The sequence below is a fragment of the Schistocerca serialis genome, chromosome 8, assembly GCF_023864345.2.
Source record: "Schistocerca serialis cubense isolate TAMUIC-IGC-003099 chromosome 8, iqSchSeri2.2, whole genome shotgun sequence".
Taxonomy (NCBI): domain Eukaryota; kingdom Metazoa; phylum Arthropoda; class Insecta; order Orthoptera; family Acrididae; genus Schistocerca; species Schistocerca serialis.
Window position 1 is genome coordinate 51,608,260 of NC_064645.1, and position 25,419 is coordinate 51,633,678.

General features: G+C 51.1%; 1 protein-coding gene across 1 annotated transcript in view; it reads left to right on the top strand.

Annotated features, from left to right (window-relative positions):
- Nucleotides 1-4,026: 4,026 nt before the first annotated feature.
- Nucleotides 4,027-25,419, top strand: part of LOC126416815 (serine/arginine repetitive matrix protein 1-like) — a 144,671-nt gene continuing 123,278 nt past the window's right edge. Inside the window, exon 1 of the mRNA XM_050084698.1 lies at nucleotides 4,027-4,290. Within this exon, the coding sequence (XP_049940655.1) occupies nucleotides 4,027-4,290 (264 nt within the window). The remainder of the gene's footprint in view (nucleotides 4,291-25,419) is intronic.

Sequence of the window (25,419 nt, forward strand, 5' to 3'; positions counted from 1 at the left end):
CCATTTCCACCTGGCGTCTCAGTTGGACCAGCGTTCGAGCTGGACGTGCAGACCGCGTGAGAAGACGCTTCATCCAGTCTCAATGGGGGACAGATCCGGAGATCTTGCTGGCCAGGGTAGTTGACTTACACCTTCTAGAGCACGTTGGGTGGCACGGGATACATGCGGACGTGCATTGTCCTGTTGGAACAGCAAGTTCCCTTGCCGGTCTAGGAATGGTAGAACGATGGGTTCGATGACGGTTTGGATGTACCGTGCACTATTCAGTGTCCCCTCGACGATCACCAGTGGTGTACGGCCAGTGTAGGAGATCGCTCCCCACACCATGATGCCGGGTGTTGGCCCTGTGTGCCTCGGTCGTATGCAGTCCTGATTGTGGCGCTCACCTGCACGGCGCCAAACACGCATACGACCATCATTGGCACCAAGGCAGAAGCGACTCTCATCGCTGAAGACGACACGTCTCCATTCGTCCCTCCATTCACGCCTGTCGCGACACCACTGGAGGCGGGCTGCATGATATTGGGGCGTGAGCGGAAGACGGCCTAACGGTGTGCGGGACCGTAGCCCAGCTTCATGGAGACGGTTGCGAATGGTCCTCGCCGATACCCCAGGAGCAACAGTGTCCCTAATTTGCTGGGAAGTGGCGGTGCGGTCCCCTACGGCACTGCGTAGGATCCTACGGTCTTGGCGTGCATCCGTGCGTCACTGCGGTCCGGTCCCAGGTTGACGGGCACGTGCACCTTCCGCAGACCACTGGCAACAACATCGATGTTCTGTGGAGACCTCACGCCCCACGTGTTGAGCAATTCGGCGGTACGTCCACCCGGCCTCCCGCATGCCCACTATACGCCCTCGCTCAAAGTCCGTCAACTGCACATACGGGTCACGTCCACGCTGTCGCGGCATGCTACCAGTGTTAAAGACTGCGATGGAGCTCCGTATGCCCCGGCAAACTGGCTGACACTGACGGCGGCGGTGCACAAATGCTGCGCAGCTAGCGCCATTCGACGGTCAACACCGCGGTTCCCGGTGTGTCCGCTGTGCCGTGCGTGTGATCATTGCTTGTACAGCCCTCTCGCAATGTCCGGAGCAAGTATGGTGGGTCTGACACACCGGTGTCAATGTGTTCTTTTTTCCATTTCCGGGAGTGTAGTTCGGAATCTGTGGACTGAAATCGCAACTTTACTTGAAGACCAGAAGTGGGTAACATCTTTATCGGAAATTGTAGGCATAAATTATAGCCCAAAAAATTAATTCCGTAAAATGTCAATGGAGGCAGTATCTTAATTACTGCAGTGGAATTTTTTGGGTTGGGGTAGGTGGTATCAGCTGTCTAAATGTTATTACTGCTTACTGGTGGCCGTCAGTTGACTGACGTGGTCTGTGCGTGTTTCAGATATTTAGTGTCTTATTCTAAAACTTCTTTTTATTTCATATGTTTGCAGAAGTATAATCATTGAAGGTTAATTGGCATACGGATATATCTGTTCTAGTGAATTTATTTGGAGTTGTGCCACGTGTCTGTAATATTCCTCTCCAATGTCACCACAAATCACCTGTGGCGTGTAATAGGACATTTCTCTCTTCATGTAACGTAGTTGTAAAACTTCTGTGGTTACTTCAATAACCGAGTAAAGCGTGTATAGTATAGAGCGCGTTCTTTTGAAAATAGATACGGCTCATTCGCGTGTATTCGGCGTATTTTTAAGAGCGTTGTAGTACCCGTCGCCAAGCACAGAGGCGTCCTGGCCCCCATCCCGCCCAATGAAGTTAAAACCTAGCCTCGCTGATAGTTTAGTCTAACGCAATCTTAGTCCCTCCATAAACCTAGCCGGTGGGACACAGTTTTTGGGTGACGTTGTGGGGCGGCCTCTGGCGGCGCCACACTGTTAACGCAGCCTCGGAGTCTCGCGTGTAGGAGGAAACTTGACGCCAAGATGTGGCGTTGCTAAATTAAATTTCTGCTCCACAGGCATCTCTGGGAACCTAGTCTTTCAATAAAACGGTGCACGGAATTAATCCTTACCAAAATAGTTTTACTCTGATATAAAAACAGAATCATAACTAAAATACTCGTAACGGACACGAGGTTGCTACTCTTAAAACCATTGTCTCTACACGTGCTCCAACTAATCGGCCGACCGATCAATTTCGTGACAGTCTACATACGCCCCGACCGACTGCATTCAAGAATTACTGCGCCGTCCTGTTGGGATTTATCTTTGTCATTCTTTGTCCTACGAGATCCAGTTTGGTTTTACAGTAACAGATATGGGGCTTGTCTTGAGTTTTGGAGAGGTAACAAGGCCAAAAGAGGAGAGAAAGCTGTGGCTAACGCAAAGAAACAAATTTACCCACTTTCGGTCACTTTAGCTGGGAGCTGATAATTTTCGTAATTATATAAGAATGGATGGATTGTGCATTTCGGTGCTGAACTTGAATCCTTAACAAGAAACGTCATGATAGGCTGCCAGTGGCAGAAGTTGAGAATCTCAAATTGTCGTTCTATCCTCACAATTATTAAGTAAATGATTCCTGAAACCTGCAACGTGATTTATTGACTGAGGAAATATATAATGGTAAAGCAAAATAAATAAAACAAAATGTTCATGTAAACATTAATTTACATATGTAGCATAAGGTGACCTGTATGCTTAAGAAATTCATTTCAAATTCGAAGAAAGACTACACGTGGTGGTGCCGCCCATCTGATAAGTACATCAGACACATAAGTGAAGCATTTAGCGACAGATGCAGAAAAAAATAGCATGCTTTGCTCTTCATAGCAGAGGGCTTGGATATAGGCTGGACCGTTTTGACACTCCAATGAAGCAACTATGTTTCATGAATTAACTTCCATTGAATGTAGATATTTGTTTTTAAATTTCATTTCCGGTAAGTTTCGGAAATAAAACCTAAAAATAGAAATACGGAAGGTCGACGGACTTCCCTATACCACACGAAACCATTATGAATTCGTCAAAAATATGAAAACTGCTTCATTTCTTGCCTCTGTATTGAAATAATTATGCAATGCAATGCTGAAAGTTCTTAGCATCTGTATTGCTATACTCCTTGCACATTCATTTCCCACAAACGTCTGCAGCCTTTAAATTCCTCCAGAAACTCTGTCCTTAGTTTCGTCCGCCTCGCACCTTATTTAATCCCACTCCGACAGTGCTGCCCACGGCACAATTGGAGGAGTCGGGGGTCGGGTGTTGGGTGGTCCTACCCGCTCGATATCCAAACAACGTAAGTTCGGTCGGTCGATGCGTGTGTAGGTCCCTTAAATGTGTAGTTAGAACCATCTTTCAGAATACAAAAGCACTAAAACTTACTTATGCAACTCGTGGTGTAGTGGCCAGGTTGCTGCAGCTAGATCGTGGGTCCGCGTTCGATCCCCGCGCGAGCTGAAGATTTTCTTTGCTTGGGGACTGGATGTGTTCTGATCAGTTCATCTCCATCGACGCACAGGGCTTCGAAGTGGCCTCAAATGGAGAGACTTGCACGCTGCGGCTGGATACTGCCGCCACACGGGTCCTCTAGTGGGCCAGTTGACGCGTTTGAGGATCACGGGTTCGTAGTCAGAGGTGTTCTCCAAGGATCTCGTAGATGTGATGAAACGTCGCAGCATAAGAGGGAAGCATTAGAAATTACTTCTCACTTCCCTTGCAGCAGCATTTCCTAAAAAGTGTTCCTTCAAAAAATATTTTGCAGAGGGTTTTATGTAGAAAACATACTGAAACTTCTGTGAATTTAAAAATTTTCCCGGCGAATTGACTGTTCAAATTTCGGGCTTGCAGCCGGTCGTCGTTCATTATTTTTCATTGAGATGTCGGGACCATGGCATTATACCAAAATTTGCTAGAGTGACTCATTTCATTAAGACCGCTACTACACGGAAGATTACTGACAATTTTTTTCATAGTTCCACACTTCTTCCTGTTTGCTCGATTGATCTGTGTTCAGTTATTCAAGGCCTATCCACTGTGCCAACTTATAACTAAATCTGAGGGGGGTGCGATGGGGAGGTTCCCTTGTGAGAAGGCGAGTCATGCTATTGTCAAGGAGAGGATTTGCTATACAAAACTAAGGTTAGATGCTATTTCAGCAGAACTTTACCAGTTACATCTGAAGGTTGCAAGGTATCTTTCTCCTGTATCGTGGGACTGGGTTGATGGAGTGACTTCGGCCAAGTTCGAGTGGATCCACAATGATGCTAATTGTCGGCAGACATCAAAAATTGATCGACTGTTGCCACAGAAGCCGTCGCCAGAAGGGATAATGGTACGACGTTCCGTTGTCAATCTCACGGAGAATAATTTGGACGACGCTACGCTGTCTGTATTAAGCAAGGGACTCAATTTTGCACCTACACCTACAGCACCGCCATTAATAAGTATTTTGAGTGGTGTTGAAGCTGTACGTCGTCCTCCTTTGGATGCTGCAGACGAAATAAGAAGGGAAACTTGCCGTGCTCTGTTGAAGGCTCTTACTCAACGCAGTAATTTAACCTCTGCAGAAAGGGCTGCATTACGAAATCTGAGAGGACCCTGACGTAGTGGTATTGAAAGCTGACAAAGGTAATGCAACTGTTTTGTTACCTCGTGGTGTGTATAAAGATAACATGAATGGTCTGCTAAGTGACTGTACCTATAGGAGGATTGATTACGATCCTACAGGACGTGTGCAACGAAAAACTTCAGCACTATTAAATTCCTCCTCCTTACCGCAAGAGACCATCAAGAGGTTAAGACCACATGGTTGTGTACCTCCAAGACTGTATGGCCTTCCAAAGGTTCATAAAGAGGGTCTTCCTCTGCGTCCAATAGTGAGCAACATTGGAGCTCCTACGTATGATTTAGTCAAACATCTCGCTTACTTACTGAGACCTTTTGTAGGGAAGTGCTCACATCACATACGAAACTCAGCTGATTTTATCAATAGACTGGGGGCTCTTCGTCTTAACAGTGTAGACCTTCTACTAAGTTTTGATGTGGTCTCACTTTTTACTGAAGTTCCTCTTGCAGATTCTTTGACACTGATTGGTAACATGTTTCCTGTTGATATCACAGATTTGTTCAGGCACGCTCTTTCCTCAACTTATTTTATGTTTAATCAAGAATATTTTGAACAGACTGACGGTGTCGCCATGGGTAGTCCCCTGTCTCCTTTGGTGGACAACCTTTTTATGCAGGATTTTGAAGAGAGCGCTTGAATCAGCTGCCCTGAAGCAGTTTTTTGGCGGTATGTGGATGACACTTTCATAGTGTGGCCTCATGGAGAAGATAAATGTACTTTCTTCATCACCTTAACTCCATTCATAGTAACATCCTGTTCACCATGGAAATAGAGAAAGATAGTTGTTTGCCTTTGTTGGATGTCCTGGTTCGAAGGAAGAATGATGGTTCTCTAGGGCATTCAGTTTACCGGAAACCTACTCGTACTGATTTGTACCTGCAAGCATCGAGTTGCCATCACCCATCGCAAACCATGAGTTTGCTTAAAACACTAGTTCATAGAGCTCATACTGTTTCAGATCTAGATAGCTTACCTCAAGAACTCGCCCATCTAAAGACAGTATTCAGCGAAAATGGGTATTCCATCCGGCAGATTAACAGTTAAAACTAAGAAGCAGGAAGTGAATAAAGAGAACATGCCGGAACAATCTTTAGCTTTTCTTTCGTTGGTAACACTTCGTTTAAAATAGCAAGAATCCTCCGAAAATTTCAGGTAAAAGTGGTTTTCCGCCCACCATCAAAGATTGCGGACCTTGTGGGATCAGTTAAGGACAATCTGTTACTACGAAAGGCCGGAATTTACAAGATACCGTGCCAATGTGGTATGGCTTACTTAGGTCAAACCACACGCACCGTGAAAGAACGCTGCACTGAACATCAACGTTACACCCGCCTTTTGCAGCCAAGCAAGTCCGCTATTGCTGAACATTGTATTTCTACTGGACATTCAATGGAGTATGAGAAAACAATGATTTTCTCCACAGCAATGTCTTTCTGGGACTCCATTATTAAAGAATCCGTAGAAATAAGACTGGCGGAAAATCTGTTAAACCGTGACAGCGGCTACCAGCTGGACAGTGCATGGAATCACATCATCTCCACGATTTGCTCAAATCGAAGGCGACAGATTGCGTCGACCGCCGTGGCAAACAGCAACGCAGAGGGCGACTGAGTTCCGCTATTCCATCAGCGAGGGCGCTGCCGGCGGGCAGTGTGGTTCAACTATCAAGTTTTCGACGCATGCGCAGAATAGTTACAGTACGCTATATATTGCGGAACGGAGAACGTTTTCGCCAGTCTGTGACGGCTCACCTGAAGATGACTGGCAGGTGCCCAGTTGAAATATCGTGCGAAGTATTGAACGACGACCGGCTGCAAGCCCGAAATTTGTTTGAACAACATACTGAAACTTATCAATATTTGTTGAACATAATAATTAAAAATAAAATTACTTACAAAATTTTAACGTAAAAATAACTTACTCTTAGATGGTACTTCAAAATTTTACTTTGCAGAAAAACACATTAGAGCTCAAATTTCAGCATTTACTGCCGGCAATAAACATGAAATTAAAAATAGAATTTGAGGAACTACACTGAACTCGATGTTCATGCATATCGCATTAAATTATGCAACTCTTGCAGTAAATGTAAAAGCTGTGGTCCCGTTTTATTTTACAGGTTATTATTCCTTGCTGTAGGGGCTGTGATTTTTGATATTTTTGTCTGAACCAGCAAGGTAAAAAAGAGGCCACTACTTCCACCACATGAAGTGGATTTAGTGCTCACGTCCTCACACTGAGCCGTGAACACTTCCCATTTTAGCAATGGGAAATAGTTGAACATGATTACTGTTATCGGTGCCACGCGTGCAATGGTCGTGCCAGGCGCGCGATATTGAGTCTTCATACTATCGTTAACAGCGCGGTACCTGCACGACCTTACAGCAACCGTTATAGTTCCGCATTATTCTGTTACACTAGGGGTGAGTTCACGTAATGAGAGAGAATGTAAGATTAACGGACTCATTTATTAAACAGTTCAGCATCGAACAATACAATCAAATGGGGGTGGGGGGAAGAAAGATTAAAGTTCAGCAACCTGCCCTAACGTACGTTCATAACACGCCACGATAGCAGGAGGACAGGAATTTTAGTAACGATTACCGTATTATCAAATAGAATCCCATTTAGTAAAGGAAGGGGTTGCAGGCGTGAAACGATCACCACCAGGAATTAGCCAAAGACTAAGAAGATGCTACTGTGCGTGAATCGCTCGGTAGCCTCCCGTACTAAAGCAATAAAACCCGCAAGACGCGAAACTATTCACAACGACCTATCAGTTTCCCTCTGGGCCGCAGGGCGCGAATCTGCAGTGCACGTCGGCGCTCATGCTTACCGAACTTCATCTCCTGGAAGCAGCACCTCCGGTCTCCGGCACGGTCACACTAGAGCTGCTACTGCCCCTTTGTCCACCACCCATCCGCGGAGGGCGGTTGGCGCCCGCCCGCGAAAAACGGGCGCGCACCTGAACTGGCCAATCATAGGGCCGGAATTTATCAGGGAGGCGACCTCGCGACGTTAAAATTGAGCAGAAATAGCATTTACAAGGTTGGTAAGGCAGTGAACATTCAAACGACACCACGTGCTATCCTGGCGATCGGAAAAAGGATAGGAAACGGGCAGCCATCATGGCTGCCCCCCCTGCGGGTTCGGGGGTAAGAATAGGCCCGCGGTATTCCTGCCTGTCGTAAGAGGCGACTAAAAGGAGTCTCAAATGTTTTGGCCTTAATGTGATGGTCCCCCTTGGGGTTTGACCTCCATTTTTCAAAATTCTACAGAAGTACGAGCCTTTTGGGGAAGGACACCTTACGTGGTGTACCACTGGTCCTAAGTGCACTAAGACCTTGGCACTCAGCATTGCACCGGCGTTGTCTCCATACCCATTATTCCTCAAATTGGGCCTAAACGCCTGATGGGTTGTCCAAGTTACGCCCATAGTGCATCTCCATCTGCACCAGCGATCATGATGGACTTTCCATGGCACCAGAAATCCAGCACGGTAGCCAGCCCGTTGTGGTGGGGTCGTCATGTACCCTCTAGGTTGTAGCCCCCTGACAACACAGGGATCGTACTGCCAATACCTGAGCTGCACACTCCCCACGTTGGCCAAGGAGTAGATGCCCGTCTCCTTGGGGCATCAGGACTCCCGGCAATGGTCATCCTGCCAGGTGGCCCTTGCTGCGGCTGGGTGGCGCCCGTGGGGAGAGCCCCTGGTCGGAGTGGGTGGTATCGGGGCGGACGTTTCGCACATGAAACGTCAACACGTATCGGGTCGCTCTGCGGCCGAGTCTTCCAAAAGAAAAGGTACCGTTTCTAGTTCTGGTTCTCCTGCCCTTTCCCCCTTGGCCACTCCATGGGAGGAGGGACAGGCCCGCCGGCTTGGGGCGAAGTACTTCCCCCGCTATTTGGTCTGTTCTCGAACAGATGGGGGGACGTTCGCCACCTCCAAGCCCATGTTCTTTGTTCAGCACATTGAGGACGTCTTCGGGGAAATCGAGGCTCTCAGCAAGATGCGATCAGGGTCCGTTCTTATCAAGACCACCTCTGCCACACAATCGGCGGCACTCCAGGCGTGCGACCGCCTAGGGGACATCCCAGTCTCCACTGTCCCACATCTGGCACTAAATAGGACGCAGGGGGGTATTTTTCATCGTGACCTCCTCCTACAATCTGATGAGGAGCTCAGGGCCAACCTGAAGCGCCGCGGCGTGCATTTCGTCTGGCGAGTCCAGCGCAGCCCCAAAGACCGTCGCATCGACACCGGGGCCTTTATCCTCGCCTTCGAGGGGGACGTTCTCCCGGAGAAGGTAAAGGTGATGTGCTACCGGTGCGATGTGCGACCTTACGTCCCGCCTCCTATGCGCTGTTTTAGGCGTTTGCGCTTTGGGCACATGTCGTCACGGTGTGAGGCTGAGCCCCTTTGTGGCGACTGTGGACGTCCTCTTCGTGAGGAACATACTTGCACCCCACCACCTCGGTGCCCTAATTGTCCTGGCGTCCACTCGCCTAGGTCCCCAGACTGCCCCGCCTATCAGAAGGAGAAAAAGATACAAGAAATCAAAACTTTGGATCGGCTCTCTTATTCTGAGGCCAGGAAGAAGTATGACCGCCTTCATCCCGTGTCACTGGCCACTTCGTTTGCCTCAGTTGTGTCCACTCCTTCCGCTGTATCCTCACCTCTATCCTGTCCCCCCTCCGCCTCCTCTGCCCATCAGGGGGCTCTGCCTCCGCCTCCCAAATCCCTCCCGTCCGACTCCTCCTCCCCCGCGGCCCCCACCCCCCCTGCCCCAGGGGCCACCCTTCCTCCTCCTCCTCCACCCCCCACGCCACCTGAGAAGCGATCCTCTTCTCAGGCGTCCATCGGGGAAACGTTCCGGACCCCAGCTTCCGAGGTCCGGCGTTCCAAAACGGACCCCGCGCGTGAGGACCTTCTTCGGGTCCAGCCCACCATCCTTGTGCCTCCTCGGCCTTCCAAGAAGGCCTCCAAGAAGAAGTCTCTATCCCCCTCTCCACCCTGGCGCGTTTCATCTGACGCTTCATCCGTGAGTCGCTGCTCCCGGCCGTCCTCAGTTTCGGCGGGACGCTCTGCTGCCAGGCGTTCCGCCGGCCTTTTCTCGGCAAATGATGCGGCCCCTCCTACACAATCAGGGACAGCGGCCGCAGCTGGCGACGAGTCGATGGAACCGGATCCGCCTGCCGTCAGTTGTAGCGTTGTTGCCTCGCAACCTGGCCCTCCGCGGCCATCGAGGTGACCAGCTCTTCCCCGTCTCGTTCCCCCAACTTTTTGACTAGCAATGGCGTTGTTTCATTGGAACATAAGAGGTATTCGATCTAATCGGGAGGAATTACAACTGCTCCTCCCCCTGCACTGTCCGCTCGTCCTTGGTCTCCAGGAAACCAAGTTGCGCCCGACTGACCGTATTGCCTTTTCCCACTATACCTCGGAGCGGTATGACCTCGCCCCTGTGGACGGTATCCCAGCTCACGGTGGGGTCATGTTGCTCGTTCGGGACGATGTCTATTACCATCCCATCCCATTGACCACCCCACTCCAAGCCATAGCTATCCGCATTACTCTTTCTGCTTTTACTTTTTCAGTTTGTACCGTCTACACTCCACCGTCATCTGCTGTTAGTCGGGCTGACATGATGCACCTGATCGATCAGCTTCCCCCGCCGTTCTTATTGTTTGGCGACTTCAATGCCCATCATCCCCTTTGGGGCTCTCCTGCATCCTGTCAAAGAGGCTCACTCTTGGCGGATGTCTTCAACCATCTCAATCTTGTCTGCCTCAATACCGGCGCCCAGACTTTCCTCTCGGACTCTACTCATACCTACTCCCACTTGGACCTCTCGATCTGTTCTACCACTCTTGCCCGTCGGTTCGAGTGGTATGTCCTTTCTGACACCTATTCGAGCGACCACTTCCCCTGTGTCGTTCGTCTCCTGCACCACACCCCATCCCCACGTCCTTCGCGCTGGAACATACTGAAAGCTGACTGGGGACTTTACTCCTCCCTGGCGACCTTTCCAGACCGCGATTTTTCCAGTTGTGACAGTCAGGTCGAATACCTCACGGCTGTTATTATCAATGCTGCCGAATGTTCCATACCTCGTACTACTTCTTCTTCACGTCGCGTTTCCGTCCCCTGGTGGAACGAGGCTTGTAGGGACGCTATCCGTGCTCGACGACGTGCTTTACGCACCTTTCGCCGCCATCCTACGTTGGCGAATTGTATTGAATACAAACGACTCCGAGCGCAATGCCGTAGTGTCATCAAAGACAGCAAAAAAGCTTGCTGGGCCTCTTTCACGAGCTCCTTTACCAGTTTTACTCCCTCTTCCGTTGTTTGGGGTAGCCTGCGCCGGCTGTCGGGCATTAAGGCCCACTCCTCAGTACCTGGCCTGACCTCAGGTAATGAGGTCCTTGTTGATCCTGTGGCTGTCTCCAACGCCTTTGGCCGCTTTTTCGCGGAGGTTTCAAGCTCCGCCCATTACCATCCTGCCTTCCTTCCCAGGAAAGAGGCAGACGAGGCTCATCGACCTTCCTTCCACTCGCTGAATCTGGAAACTTACATTGCCCCCTTTACTATGCGGGAACTCGAACGTGCGCTTGCACTGTCCCGGTCCTCTGCTCCGGGGCCAGATGCCATTCACGTTCAGATGCTGGCGCACCTTTCTCCGGCGGGCAAAAGCTTCCTTCTTCGTCCCCCCAGGGGGTCCACAACTCTTTCGTGGATACGTGCGTGGCGAGCACGGGGCCCCGAGCCATTGCAACCTTCTTTCTCTCCCGGGCTGCATTTCCTTTCCCTTCCCCTCCTTTCCCCTCCATACCCCTTTCCCCTCGCCCTCTCCTCTCCCTCTATTGGTGTCCTTGCTTATGTTGGCCCCCGCTATCCTCCTGGTTCTGTTGGTTTTACACTCTGGCTTTGTTGCGTAATCATCTCCTCCTTTTGGCATTCCTTGGTCCCCCTCTGGGGTTTGACCTCCATTCCAAAATTCCTCTTCCGTAGTGTGAGCCATTTGGGGAAGAGCACCTTACCTAGTGTCTCCGACGTGTGACCTCCTAGTATATTCCACCTTTTCTTCTACGTCGTTGTCTGATGCTAGGGTGCATAGCCAGCATGGTAGCCAGCCCGTGTGGTGGGGTCGCTATGTACCCTTTTGGTTGAGCCCCCTGAACACACAGGGATCACACTTCTGATACCTGAGCTGTGACCTCCTCATGCATGCCTTGGGGTGGTTGCTCGTCATCCTGGAGCATCGGAACTCCCGGCAATGGCCGCCGTGCCAGACGGCCCTTGCTGTGGCTGGGTGGCGCCTGTGAGGAGAGCCCCTGATCGGAGTGGGTGGTATCAGGGCGGACGCTATGCAGATGAAACGCATAAGGGTCCAAACCTCTGGCCGCTCTTCTGCGGCCGTCTCTCTGCGTGGTACTGATTCCTCAAGTGCTGCTTCTCTTGCCCCTTCGGCCTTCCCTTCCGTGGCTACCCCCTGGGAGGAGGGTCAGGCCCGTCGTCTAGGGGCAAAACCTTTCCCCCATTATCTAGTTTGCACCAGGACTGATGGAGATACTTTCACCAGTGTCAAACCTTTATTCTTTGTGGAACACATTGAAGACAAGTTCGGCGAAGTGGACTCCCTGAGCAAGATGCGGTCGGGTTCGTTACTGATAAAAACTGCTTCGGCTGCCCAATCTGCGGCCCTTCGTGCCTGTACCCATCTTGGCACAATTCCCGTGTCCATTACCCCTCACCAGTCTCTAAATATGGTACAAGGTGTGATTTTTCACAGAGACCTCATCCTTCAAACTGATGAGGAACTTCGGGACAATCTCGGACGGCGGGGTGTTCACTTTGTTCGGCGTGTTCAGAAGGGTCCAGACATTGCTAGCACGTGGATTCCTCTCCAAACTACATTGGAAGCAGTTGCTGTTAGGGTCCACTTAGACTCTGCAGTCACAGTATGCAATCTTTATCTCCCTCCTGACAGAACTCTTACACCTGCTGCCTTAACCACCCTTCTTCAGCAACTTCCTCCTCCCTTCCTCCTCCTTGGGGATTTTAATGCTCATAATCCTTTGTGGAGCAGTGCCTTTCCATCTAGACGAGGTCTTCTTATCGACCAATTTATTGCAGACCGCGACCTGTGCCTTCTTAATGATGGCTCCCCTACTCATTTCAGTGCTGGTCATGGTACCTTTTCTGCTATTGATCTTTCTCTTTCTTCTCCCTCTCTCCTCCCTTCATTACCCTGGTCGCCACACGACGACCTTTGTGATAGTGACCATTTCCCGTTGATTATCACGCTCCCTTCCCGCTCCCCGATGGAGAGGTTACCTCGTTGGTCTTTCCACCGCGCCGATTGGCCTCTATATACTGCACAGGTCGAGTTTTCTCCCTCTTTGTCGGGTTGTATTGATGACGTCCTACGTGACGTGTCTGACGCGATTGTTCGCGCTGCTAACCTTGCTGTCCCGCGCTCATCTGGACAATTTCGTCGTCGGCAAGTCCCGTGGTGGAGTACGGCCATTGCCATTGCCATCCGTGATCGCCGTCGAGCTTTGCAACACTTTAAGAGGCACCCATCTGTAGCCAGCCTTTCTACCTTTAAGCGCCTTCGCGCTAAAGCCCGTTATTTAATCAAACAGAGCAAGCGGATATGTTGGGAACGATTCGTTTCTTCCCTTGGTTCCACTGTCCCTCTGTCACGGGTATGGGCTACACTTCGCTCTCTCCAAGGTTGCCATCGGCAGTCCACCCTCCCAGGCCTTCACCTCCCAGATGGCATTTGTACGGACCCATTAGTTCTCGCAGAACATCTTGCGACCCATTTTGCAGTGGCATCAGCGTCGGCCTCCTATCCAGCTGCTTTCCTTCATCAAAAACAGCAGGCTGAAGCTGTCACCTTATGTTTCACCACTTGAGAGTCAGAATCTTACAACGAACCTTTCACTGAATGGGAATTTCTTTCTGCTCTATCTGCTTCTCATGATACGGCTCCTGGCCCAGATTCCATTCATAACCAGCTGCTTCAACATCTCAGTGCTCCACAACGGCACCATCATCTTCGGGTGTTTAACCGTATCTGGCTCCAGGGTGACTTCCCTTCTCAGTGGAGGGATAGCATTGTGGTTCCTGTCCTTAAGCCTGGTCAGAACCCCCTATCTGTTGACAGCTATCGGCCAATTAGTTTGACCAATGTTGGTTGTAAGTTACTTGAACGGCTGGTCGCCCGTCGGCTCACTTGGGTCCTCGAATCTCGGGATCTATTGTCCCCTTACCAGTGTGGCTTTCGAGAGGGACGATCTCCAATCGATCATTTGCTTCGCTTGGAATCCGCAGTTCGGCAGGCTTTTTCCCAGCGCCGCCATTTCGTTGCAGTGTTTTTTGACCTTCGCAAGGCCTATGACACGGCCTGGCGCCATCACATCTTACTAACCCTTCATCAGTGGGGTCTTCGGGGCCCACTCCCGATTTTTATCCGCCAGTTCCTGATCCATCGGTCATTCAGAGTTCGAGTTGGTACTGCTTTCAGTTCTCCACGGACCCAGGAGACGGGCATCCCACAGGGTTCTGTCTTGAGTGTCCTTCTTTTCCTCATTGCTATCGATCCCCCCTGCGGGTCCGGGGATTAGAATAGGCCCGCGGTATTCCTGCCTGTCGTAAGAGGCGACTAAAAGGAGTCCATCCCCCTCACGGGGGTAGTTCGTGCCTGCGTCCGGAGACGGACGGTTCCACGACCTATCATCGTGGTCCTTTTGGTTTTTTCACTTCTCGTTTCTTCCTTCCTTTTGTTGGTTCCTTTCTTTGCTCTTCTCCACCTCACTGTCTTCCTTACTCTTTCCCTTGCCTTCTCCTTGCCTTCTCATTGCCTTTTTCCCCTTGCCTTCTCATTGCCTTTTTCCCCTTGCCTTCTCATTGCCTTTTTCCCCTTGCCTTCTCATTGCCTTTTTCCCCTTGCCTTCTCATTGCCTTTTTCCCCTTGCCTTCTCATTGCCTTTTTCCCCTTGCCTTCTCATTGCCTTTTTCCCCTTGCCTTCTCATTGCCTTTTTCCCCTTGCCTTCTCATTGCCTTTTTCTCCTTGCCTTCTCATTGCCTTTTTCTCCTTGCCTTCTCATTGCCTTTTTCTCCTTGCCTTCTCATTGCCTTTTTCTCCTTGCCTTCTCATTGCCTTTTTCTCCTTGCCTTCTCATTGCCTTTTTCTCCTTGCCTTCTCATTGCCTTTTTCTCCTTGCCTTCTCATTGCCTTTTTCTCCTTGCCTTCTCATTGCCTTTTTCTCCTTGCCTTCTCATTGCCTTTTTCTCCTTGCCTTCTCATTGCCTTTTTCTCCTTGCCTTCTCATTGCCTTTTTCTCCTTGCCTTCTCATTGCCTTTTTCTCCTTGCCTTCTCATTGCCTTTTTCTCCTTGCCTTCTCATTGCCTTTTTCTCCTTGCCTTCTCATTGCCTTTTTCTCCTTGCCTTCTCATTGCCTTTTTCTCCTTGCCTTCTCATTGCCTTTTTCTCCTTGCCTTCTCATTGCCTTTTTCTCCTTGCCTTCTCATTGCCTTTTTCTCCTTGCCTTCTCATTGCCTTTTTCTCCTTGCCTTCTCATTGCCTTTTTCTCCTTGCCTTCTCATTGCCTTTTTCTCCTTGCCTTCTCATTGCCTTTTTCTCCTTGCCTTCTCATTGCCTTTTTCTCCTTGCCTTCTCATTGCCTTTTTCTCCTTGCCTTCTCATTGCCTTTTTCTCCTTGCCTTCTCATTGCCTTTTTCTCCTTGCCTTCTCATTGCCTTTTTCTCCTTGCCTTCTCATTGCCTTTTTCTCCTTGCCTTCTCATTGCCTTTTTCTCCTTGCCTTCTCATTGCCTTTTTCTCCTTGCCTTCTCATTGCCTTTTTCTCCTTGCCTTCTCATTGCCTTTTTCTCCTTGCCTTCTCATTGCCTTTTTCTCCTTGCCTTCTCATTGCCTTTTTCTCCTTGCCTTCTCATTGCCTTTTTCTCCTTGCCTTCTCATTGCCTTTTTCTCCTTGCCTTCTCATTGCCTTTTTCTCCTTGCCTTCTCATTGCCTTTTTCTCCTTGCCTTCTCATTGCCTTTTTCTCCTTGCCTTCTCATTGCCTTTTTCTCCTTGCCTTCTCATTGCCTTTTTCTCCTTGCCTTCTCATTGCCTTTTTCTCCTTGCCTTCTCATTGCCTTTTTCTCCTTGCCTTCTCATTGCCTTTTTCTCCTTGCCTTCTCATTGCCTTTTTCTCCTTGCCTTCTCATTGCCTTTTTCTCCTTGCCTTCTCATTGCCTTTTTCTCCTTGCCTTCTCATTGCCTTTTTCTCCTTGCCTTCTCATTGCCTTTTTCTCCTTGCCTTCTCATTGCCTTCTTCTCCTTGCTTTCTCATTGCCTTCTTCTCCTTGCCTTCTCTGGTCTCCGCCTCGGCGTTTGAGACAGTGTGTCCTCCTTCTCCCTCTCTCTTCTTCCTCTTTTTCCTTCCTCCCTGTGCGTGTCTGAAGGCCGACCCACGCGTTCGCACGCGTAGCCGGTGACGGGGTAACGCGTAAGTCCCCGCCCTGGGTAGACATGTAAGGCACGCGCGTACCCCCTGGTAAAGGCCAGGCCCGGGGAGGGGTGATTGCCTGAGCTGATACCTTCTGACCATGCCGATTGGTCCCTCCGTCTGTTTCTCGGGAGGTGTGACCTGAGGTGTAAACATTCACCTAAGGCGGGAGTGCCCTCTGAGAGGGTCCCCACAAGGAAGGAGCGCGCCATCGGAGACGCTGGAAATCATGGGGGATTCCTCCGCAATGGATTCTACTCCATCTCTTTCGACTTCGACCCAAAAACGGAAACGTGACCAGCCAACAGTGACAAAAGTACTACCGCCTGCCCCACAGTTCCTCGTAGTTTCTCGAACTGAGGACGGAAAGGATTTTTCCTCTGTCAACCCTTTCGTTATTCAGAAGGGCGTAGATGCCATAGCCGGATCTGTCAAATCCTGTACCAGGTTGCGTAACGGCACCTTATTACTAGAAACTGAGAATGCCTTTCAGGCACAAAAACTGCTTCGGGCCACCCTCCTGTACACGTTCCCTGTCCGGGTGGAGGCCCACCGAACTTTGAATTCGTCTCGTGGTGTGGTCTATACTGGCTCCCTCGACGGATTGACTGACGAGGAGCTTCAATCATTCCTCGCTGAGCAGGGTGTGACGGCTGTCCATAGGGTCATGAAAAAGGTCAACAATGACCTTGTACCGACCCGGACAATTTTCTTGACCTTCGATAGTGTTAAGCTGCCATCGCGCATCAAGGCGGGCTACGAGGTTATTTCTGTTCGCCCCTATATCCCGACACCTACGCGCTGCTACCAGTGTCAGCGTTTCAATCACACTCGACAGTCTTGTTCCAATGCGGCTAAATGTGTCACCTGTGGCAGGGATGCCCATGAGGGTGACTGTCCACCTCCGTCTCCTCGTTGTGTGAACTGTCAGGGTGACCATGCAGCATCCTCCCGCGACTGTCCTGTCTATAAGGAAGAACGCTGTATCCAGGAAATTCGGGTCAAAGAGAAAGTGTCCACCTCGGCTGCTCGCAAGCTATTGGCTAGTAGGAAGCCCACGCTGCTCCCAGCGGGGAAATACAGTACTGTCCTCGCCTCTCCTCGGACTACCCGGGAGGTAGCAACCCAGACATGCGATCTGATCTTCAGCACCACGGTCGTCCGTTCGGCCAGTGCTAAGATCGCGCGGTCGACGTCTCCTCTTCCTCCCATCACCCCACAGACACGAGCACCTTCCTCAGCTTCTGCTAAGACGAAGACATCGAAGTCAGATGCACGGACCTTCAAGAAGGAACCATCCCGTGCAGACTTCCTCCGTACCTCGACCTCCCAGCCTTCGGCCGGTCCTTCCACTACACGTCCTTCCAAAAAGGCGCATAGGAAGCACAGTTCTCCTTCCCCGCCACGGCGCATTTCTTCTCTTGCGCCACCCAGCGGCTGCCGCCCCAGGCCGTCATCCGTTTCGCCTGGCCGCACCGCTGGTAGCCGAACATATGGCCGTTCACCGGCGGAGGAAGCTCCCCCTCCCGGCCATCCTCCCGAGATGGCCGATGACCCTATAGACCCAATGGACGATGACTGCCCGCCTACTGATAGCGGCGGCAGTGCTCGCTCGAAGCCAAGCCCTAAGCGGCCTTCGAGGTGACCCCTTCTCTCATCTTTCTTTTCTTACGATGGCACTTATTCACTGGAATATTCGCAGCATTCGCTCCAACCGAGAGGACTTGAAGTTGCTGCTCCGCTTGCACCGTCCGCTTGTCGTAGCCCTCCAGGAAACGAAGCTACGCCCATGCGATCAAATTGGCTTGGCACACTACACCTCTGTGCGTTTTGACCTACCCCCTGTGGTAGGTATCCCAGCTCATGGAGGGGTTATGTTGCTGGTCCGGGATGATATTTACTACGATCCCATCACGTTGCACACCGGCCTGCAGGCAGTTGCCATCCGCATTACTCTCCCCACTTTTACGTTTTCCTTTTGTACCGTTTACACTCCATCGTCATCTGCCGTTACCAGGGCAGACGTGATGCAACTTATTGCTCAGCTACCTGCACCATTTTTGTTAACTGGAGACTTCAATGCCCACCATCCCCTTTGGGGCTCTCCAGCATCCTGCCCGAGGGGCTCCTTGTTAGCAGACCTTTTCAACCAGCTCGATCTTGTCTGTCTCAATACTGGCGCCCCTACTTTTCTTTCGGACACATCTCACACCTATTCCCATTTAGACCTCTCTATATGTACTCCCCAACTTGCACGCCGGTTTGAGTGGTATGCACTTTCTGATACATATTCGAGTGACCACTTCCCGTGTGTTGCCCATCTCCTGCAGCATACCCCCTCTCCGTGCTTCTCTAATTGGACCATCTCCAAGGCAGACTGGGGGCTCTTCTCTTCCAGGGCGACCTTTCAGGATCAAACCTTTACAAGCTGCGATCGTCAGGTCGCACACCTCACGGAAGTCATTCTCGCTGCTGCTGAATATTCCATCCCTCACCCTCCTTCTTCTCCACGTCGCGTACCGGTCCCCTGGTGGACCGCAGCATGTAGAGACGCTTTACGTGCCCGTGGACGTGCTTTACGCACTTTTAAACGCCACCCTACAGTGGCGAATTGTATCAATTATAAACGATTACGTGCTCAGTGTCGTCGTATTATCAAAGAAAGCAAGAAAGCCAGCTGGGCTGCTTTCACAAGTACCTTCAACAGTTTTACTCCTTCTTCTGTTGTCTGGGGTAGCCTGCGCCGGCTATCTGGCACTAAGGTCCACTCACCAGTTTCTGGCTTGAAGGTCGCGAATGACGTCCTTGTGGCCCCTGAGGCTGTCTCCAATGCCTTCGGCCGCTTTTTCGCAGAGGTTTCGAGCTCCGCTCATTACCACCCTGCCTTCCTCCCCCGCAAACAGGCAGAGGAGGCTAGGCCACCTAACTTCCGCTCCTCGAATTGTGAAAGTTATAATGCCCCATTCACCATGCGGGAACTCGAAAACGCACTTGGCCGATCACGGTCCTCTGCTCCAGGGCCAGATTCTATTCATATTCAGATGCTGAAGAACCTTTCTCCTGCGGGTAAAGGTTTTCTTCTTCGTACATACAATCGCATCTGGATTGAGGGACATGTTCCCGCATGCTGGCGCGAGTCTATTGTTGTCCCGATTCCTAAGCCGGGGAAGGACAAGCACTTGCCTTCCAGTTATCGACCTATCTCGCTTACCAGCTGTGTCTGTAAAGTGATGGAGCGAATGGTTAACTCTCGATTGGTTTGGCTGCTCGAGTCTCGACGCCTACTTACCAATGTACAATGTGGATTTCGTAGGCGCCGCTCTGCTGTTGACCATCTGGTTACCTTGTCGACCTTCATTATGAATAACTTCTTGCGGAAGCGCCCGACCGCGGCTGTGTTCTTTGATTTGGAGAAGGCTTACGACACCTGTTGGAAGGCGGGCATCCTCCGCACCATGCATACATGGGGCCTTCGCGGTCGCCTCCCTCTTTTTATTCGTTCCTTTTTAATGGATCGACAGTTCAGGGTACGTGTGGGTTCTGTCCTGTCCGACACCTTTCGCCAGGAGAATGGGGTGCCACAGGGCTCAGTTTTGAGCGTCGCTCTTTTCGCCATCGCGATCAATCCAATAATGGATTGCCTCCCAGCCGATGTATCAGGCTCCCTTTTCGTGGACGATTTTACCATCTATTGCAGCGCGCAGTGTACACGTGTCCTGGAGCGCTGTCTTCAGCGTTCTCTTGACCGTCTTTACTCCTGGAGTGTCGCCAATGGCTTCCGTTTTTCTGCCGAGAAGACGGTCTGTATTAACTTCTGGCGATACAAAGAGTTTCTCCCACCGTCCTTAAGACTCGGTCCCGTTGCTCTCCCAATCGTGGAGACAATCAAATTTTTAGGCCTTACATTTGACAGGAAACTTAGCTGGTCTCCACATGTGTCATATTTGGCCGCCCGTTGTACCCGTTCTTTAAATGTCCTCCGTGTTCTCAGTGGTCTGTCGTGGGGAGCGGATCGAACCGTCCTACTTCGTCTATATCGGTCGATCGTCCGCTCCAAGCTGGATTATGGGAGCTTCATATACTCCTCTGCATGGCCATCCATCTTACGCCGCCTCAACTCCATACAACATCGGGGTTTACGACTTGCGATCGGAGCATTTTATACCAGTCCCGTAGAGAGTCTTCATGCTGACGCTGGCGAATTGCCACTCACCTACCGGCGCGATATACTGCTTTGTCGGTATGCCTGTCGGCTACTGTCAATGCCCGACCATCCGTCTTATCGTTCCTTTTTTGACGACTCTCTTGACCGTCAATACGGGTTGTATGTCTCTGCCCTGCTACCCCCTGGCGTTCGCTTTCGTCGCCTCCTTCAACACCTTACTTTTTCCCTCCCTGCAACCTTTCGAGTGGGCGAGAGCCGCACGCCACCTTGGCTCCAGGCTCAGGTCCGCGTTCACGTTGACCTCAGCTCGCTCCCAAAAGAGGTCACTCCCAGTTCGGTCTACCACTCCCGTTTTTTGGAACTTCGTTCGAAGTTCATCGACATGACTTTCATTTATACAGATGGCTCTAAGACCAATGACGGGGTCGGGTGTTCCTTTATTGTCGAGGCACAAAGTTTCAAATACCGGCTCCATGGCCATTGTTCGGTCTTCACAGCTGAGCTCTTTGCCCTCTACCAGGCTGTTCTTTACATCTGCCGCCACCGACATTCTGCTTATGTCATCTGCTCAGATTCCCTGAGCGCCATCCAGAGCCTCAGTGATCCGTACCCGGTTCACCCTTTCGTACACCGGATCCAACGCTCTCTTCAGCAGCTGGTGGACGTCGGTACGCCGGTTAGCTTTATGTGAGTTCCTGGCCATGTCGGTATCCCTGGGAACGAAGCTGCAGATGCCGCGGCCAAGGCTGCGGTCCTCCAGCCTCGGACAGCTTCTTGTTGTGTCCCTTCGTCCGATTTTAGCAGGGTCATTTGTCGGCGCGTTGTGTCGCTGTGGCATGCCGATTGGGCTGCACTTACCGACAACAAGCTTCGGGCCTTAAAACCTCTTCCCGTGGCTTGGACGTCCTCCTCACGCCCTTCTCGGCGGGAGGAGGTCGTTTTAGCAAGGTTAAGAATTGGACACTGCCGGTTCAGCCATCGCCATCTGCTGACGGCTGCGCCGGCGCCGTTCTGCCCATGTGGGCACTTGCTGACGGTTAGACACATTTTAATGTCCTGTCCTGATCTTAACACACTGCGCCTCGATCTTAACCTGCCTAATACTTTCGATGCCATTTTAGCGGATGACCCACGAGCAGCTGCTCGTGTTCTTTGTTTTATCAATTTGACACACCTCGCTAAGGACATTTGATGATGTTTTTTAATCCTATGCCTGTCAGTCTTTCTTTTATTGTGTTTTCCCTTTTAGTTGTTGTTGTCAACTTGTGCCTCGCAGTGCATTTTTAGAGTAGTCAGGGCGCTAATGACCATTGAAGTTGTGCGCCCGAAAACCACAAAAAAAAAAAAAAAAAAAAAAAAAAATCCAGGTTCTTAGAAATAGCTGCCTTCTGTAAAACCCCCCAGGGGGTCCACAACTCTTTCGTGGATACGTGCGTGGCGAGCACGGGGCCCCGAGCCATTGCAGCCTTCTTTCTCTCCCGGGCTGCATTACCTTTCCCTTCCTCCCCTTTCCCCTCCATACCCCTTTCCCCTCGCCCTCTCCTCTCCCTCTATTGATGTCCTTGCTTATGTTGGCCCCCGCTATCCTCCTGGTTCTGTTGGTTTTACACTCTGGCTTTGTTGCGTAATCATCTCCTCCATTTGGCATTCCTTGGTCCCCCTCTGGGGTTTGACCTCCATTCCAAAATTCCTCTTCCGTAGTGTGAGCCATTTGGGGAAGAGCACCTTACCTAGTGTCTCCGACGTGTGCCCTCCTAGTATATTCCACCTTTTCTTCTACGTCGTTGTCTGATGCTAGGGTGCATAGCCAGCACGGTAGCCAGCCCGTGTGGTGGGGTCGCTATGTACCCTTTTGGTTGAGCCCCCTGAACACACAGGGATCACACTTCTGATACCTGAGCTGTGACCTCCTCATGCATGCCTTGGAGTGGTTGCTCGTCATCCTGGAGCATCGGAACTCCCGGCAATGGCCGCCGTGCCAGACGGCCCTTGCTGTGGCTGGGTGGCGCCCGTGAGGAGAGCCCCTGATCGGAGTGGGTGGTATCAGGGCGGACGCTATGCAGATGAAACGCATAAGGGTCCAAACCTCTGGCCGCTCTTCTGCGGCCGTCTCTCTGCGTGGTACTGATTCCTCAAGTGCTGCTTCTCTTGCCCCTTCGGCCTTCCCTTCCGTGGCTACCCCCTGGGAGGAGGGTCAGGCCCGTCGTCTAGGGGCAAAACCTTTCCCCCGTTGTCTAGTTTGCACCAGGACTGATGGAGATACTTTCACCAGTGTCAAACCTTTATTCTTTGTGGAACACATTGAAGACAAGTTCGGCGAAGTGGACTCCCTGAGCAAGATGCGGTCGGGTTCATTACTGATAAAAACTGCTTCGGCTGCCCAATCTGCGGCCCTTCGTGCCTGTACCCATCTTGGCACAATTCCCGTGTCCATTACCCCTCACCAGTCTCTAAATATGGTACAAGGTGTGATTTTTCACAGAGACCTCATCCTTCAAACTGATGCGGAACTTCGGGACAATCTCGGACGGCGGGGTGTTCACTTTGTTCGGCGTGTTCAGAAGGGTCCTAAAGATAATCGTATTGATACTGGTGCCTTTATCCTGGCCTTTGAAGGGGATACCCTTCCTGAGAAAGTTAAGATTATGGTCTATCGCTGTGATGTGAAGCCGTACATCCCACCTCCTATGCGGTGTTTTAAGTGCTTGCGTTTTGGCCACATGTCTTCTCGCTGTACCCAGGACCCTCTCTGTGGTGACTGTGGACGTCCACTCCATGAGGGGAGTCCCTGTGTTCCCCCTCCTGTATGTGTAAATTGTCATGGTAGTCATTCTCCACGTTCAGCAGATTGCCCAGTCTATAAGAAAGAAAAAAAGATACAGGAGTATAAGTCTCTCGATCGTTTAAGCTACACAGAGGCCCGTAAGAAATATGCACGATTGCACCCTGTGTCCATGACATCTAGTTACGCCTTGGTTACCTCTTCATCCCTTCCTCCCCCTTCCTTACCACCATCCCGGCCCCCTCTCCTTCCCCCCTCCCCTGCGGCTCCCACACCTTCTCCTCTGGGCGCCGCTCCCCCTCCCCAGCCGGAGAAGTGTCCCACTCCTTCGGCGTCTGCCGGTCAAGGGCGCCTCTCCCGGGATGCCCCTTCCCGGCACCTTCCAGGTCAAAGGTCTGCTGCAGCGCGGCGACCGCGAGAGCCGCGGTCTATCGGCCCCCAGGTCGCCCGGTCTCTTTCTGTTCCTGATCTTGCTGCAGCTGGCTCCATTATGCCACACAGCCCTCCTCGATCTCAGCCTGAAAAGAAGAAGAAACATAAGTCCCGGGACAAAGAGCCTCTGGTGTCACCGGAGGTCCCTTCCCCGGCTTCACAACCGGATTCTGACCTGTCGTTTATGGATGTCGCCCCCTCCTTGTCGGTGACGGGTGGGGACCCGGCGGTATGACTGGGTTTAGCGTGTTCAGCCCTCATTTAAACCATCGTTCTGTGGTTCTCCAATGGAATTGTAATGGCTACTATCGTCACCTTCCGGAATTGAAATCCCTTCTTTCGTCCTACTCAGCAGCTTGTGTGGTTCTCCAGGAATCTCATTTTACTGATGCTCACTCACCGACCCTCCGTGGGTTCCGTGTTTTCTGTCGAAATCGGGTCGGACCCTTGCGGGCTTCTGGTGGCGTTTGTACGTTGGTCCGTACAGACATTGCTAGCACGTGGATTCCTCTCCAAACTACATTGGAAGCAGTTGCTGTTAGGGTCCACTTAGACTCTGCAGTCACAGTATGCAATCTTTATCTCCCTCCTGACAGAACTCTTACACCTGCTGCCTTAACCACCCTTCTTCAGCAACTTCCTCCTCCCTTCCTCCTCCTTGGGGATTTTAATGCTCATCATCCTTTGTGGGGCAGTGCCTTTCCATCTAGACGAGGTCTTCTTATCGACCAATTTATTGCAGACCACGACCTGTGCCTTCTTAATGATGGCTCCCCTACTCATTTCAGTGCTGGTCATGGTACCTTTTCTGCCATTGATCTTTCTCTTTCTTCTCCCTCTCTCCTCCCTTCATTACACTGGTCGCCACACGACGACCTTTGTGATAGTGACCATTTCCCGTTGATTATCACGCTCCCTTCCCGCTCCCCAATGGAGAGGTTACCTCGTTGGTCTTTCCACCGCGCCGATTGGCCTCTATATACTGCACAGGTCGAGTTTTCTCCCTCTTTGTCGGGTTGTATTGATGACGTCCTACGTGACGTGTCTGACGCGATTGTTCGCGCTGCTAACCTTGCTGTCCCGCGCTCATCTGGACAATTTCGTCGTCGGCAAGTCCCGTGGTGGAGTACGGCCATTGCCATTGCCATCCGTGATCGCCGTCGAGCTTTGCAACACTTTAAGAGGCACCCATCTGTAGCCAGCCTTTCTACCTTTAAGCGCCTTCGCGCTAAAGCCCGTTATTTAATCAAACAGAGCAAGCGGATATGTTGGGAACGATTCGTTTCTTCCCTTGGTTCCACTGTCCCTCTGTCACGGGTATGGGCTACACTTCGCTCTCTCCAAGGTTGCCATCGGCAGTCCACCCTCCCAGGCCTTCACCTCCCAGATGGCATTTGTACGGACCCATTAGTTCTCGCAGAACATCTTGCGACCCATTTTGCAGTGGCATCAGCGTCGGCCTCCTATCCAGCTGCTTTCCTTCATCAAAAACAGCAGGCTGAAGCTGCCACCTTATGTTTCACCACTTGTGAGTCAGAATCTTACAACGAACCTTTCACTGAATGGGAATTTCTTTCTGCTCTATCTGCTTCTCATGATACGGCTCCTGGCCCAGATTCCATTCATAACCAGCTGCTTCAACATCTCAGTGCTCCACAACGGCACCATCATCTTCGGGTGTTTAACCGTATCTGGCTCCAGGGTGACTTCCCTTCTCAGTGGAGGGATAGCATTGTGGTTCCTGTCCTTAAGCCTGGTCAGAACCCCCTATCTGTTGACAGCTATCGGCCAATTAGTTTGACCAATGTTGGTTGTAAGTTACTTGAACGGCTGGTCGCCCGTCGGCTCACTTGGGTCCTCGAATCTCGGGATCTATTGTCCCCTTACCAGTGTGGCTTTCGAGAGGGACGATCTCCAATCGATCAGTTGC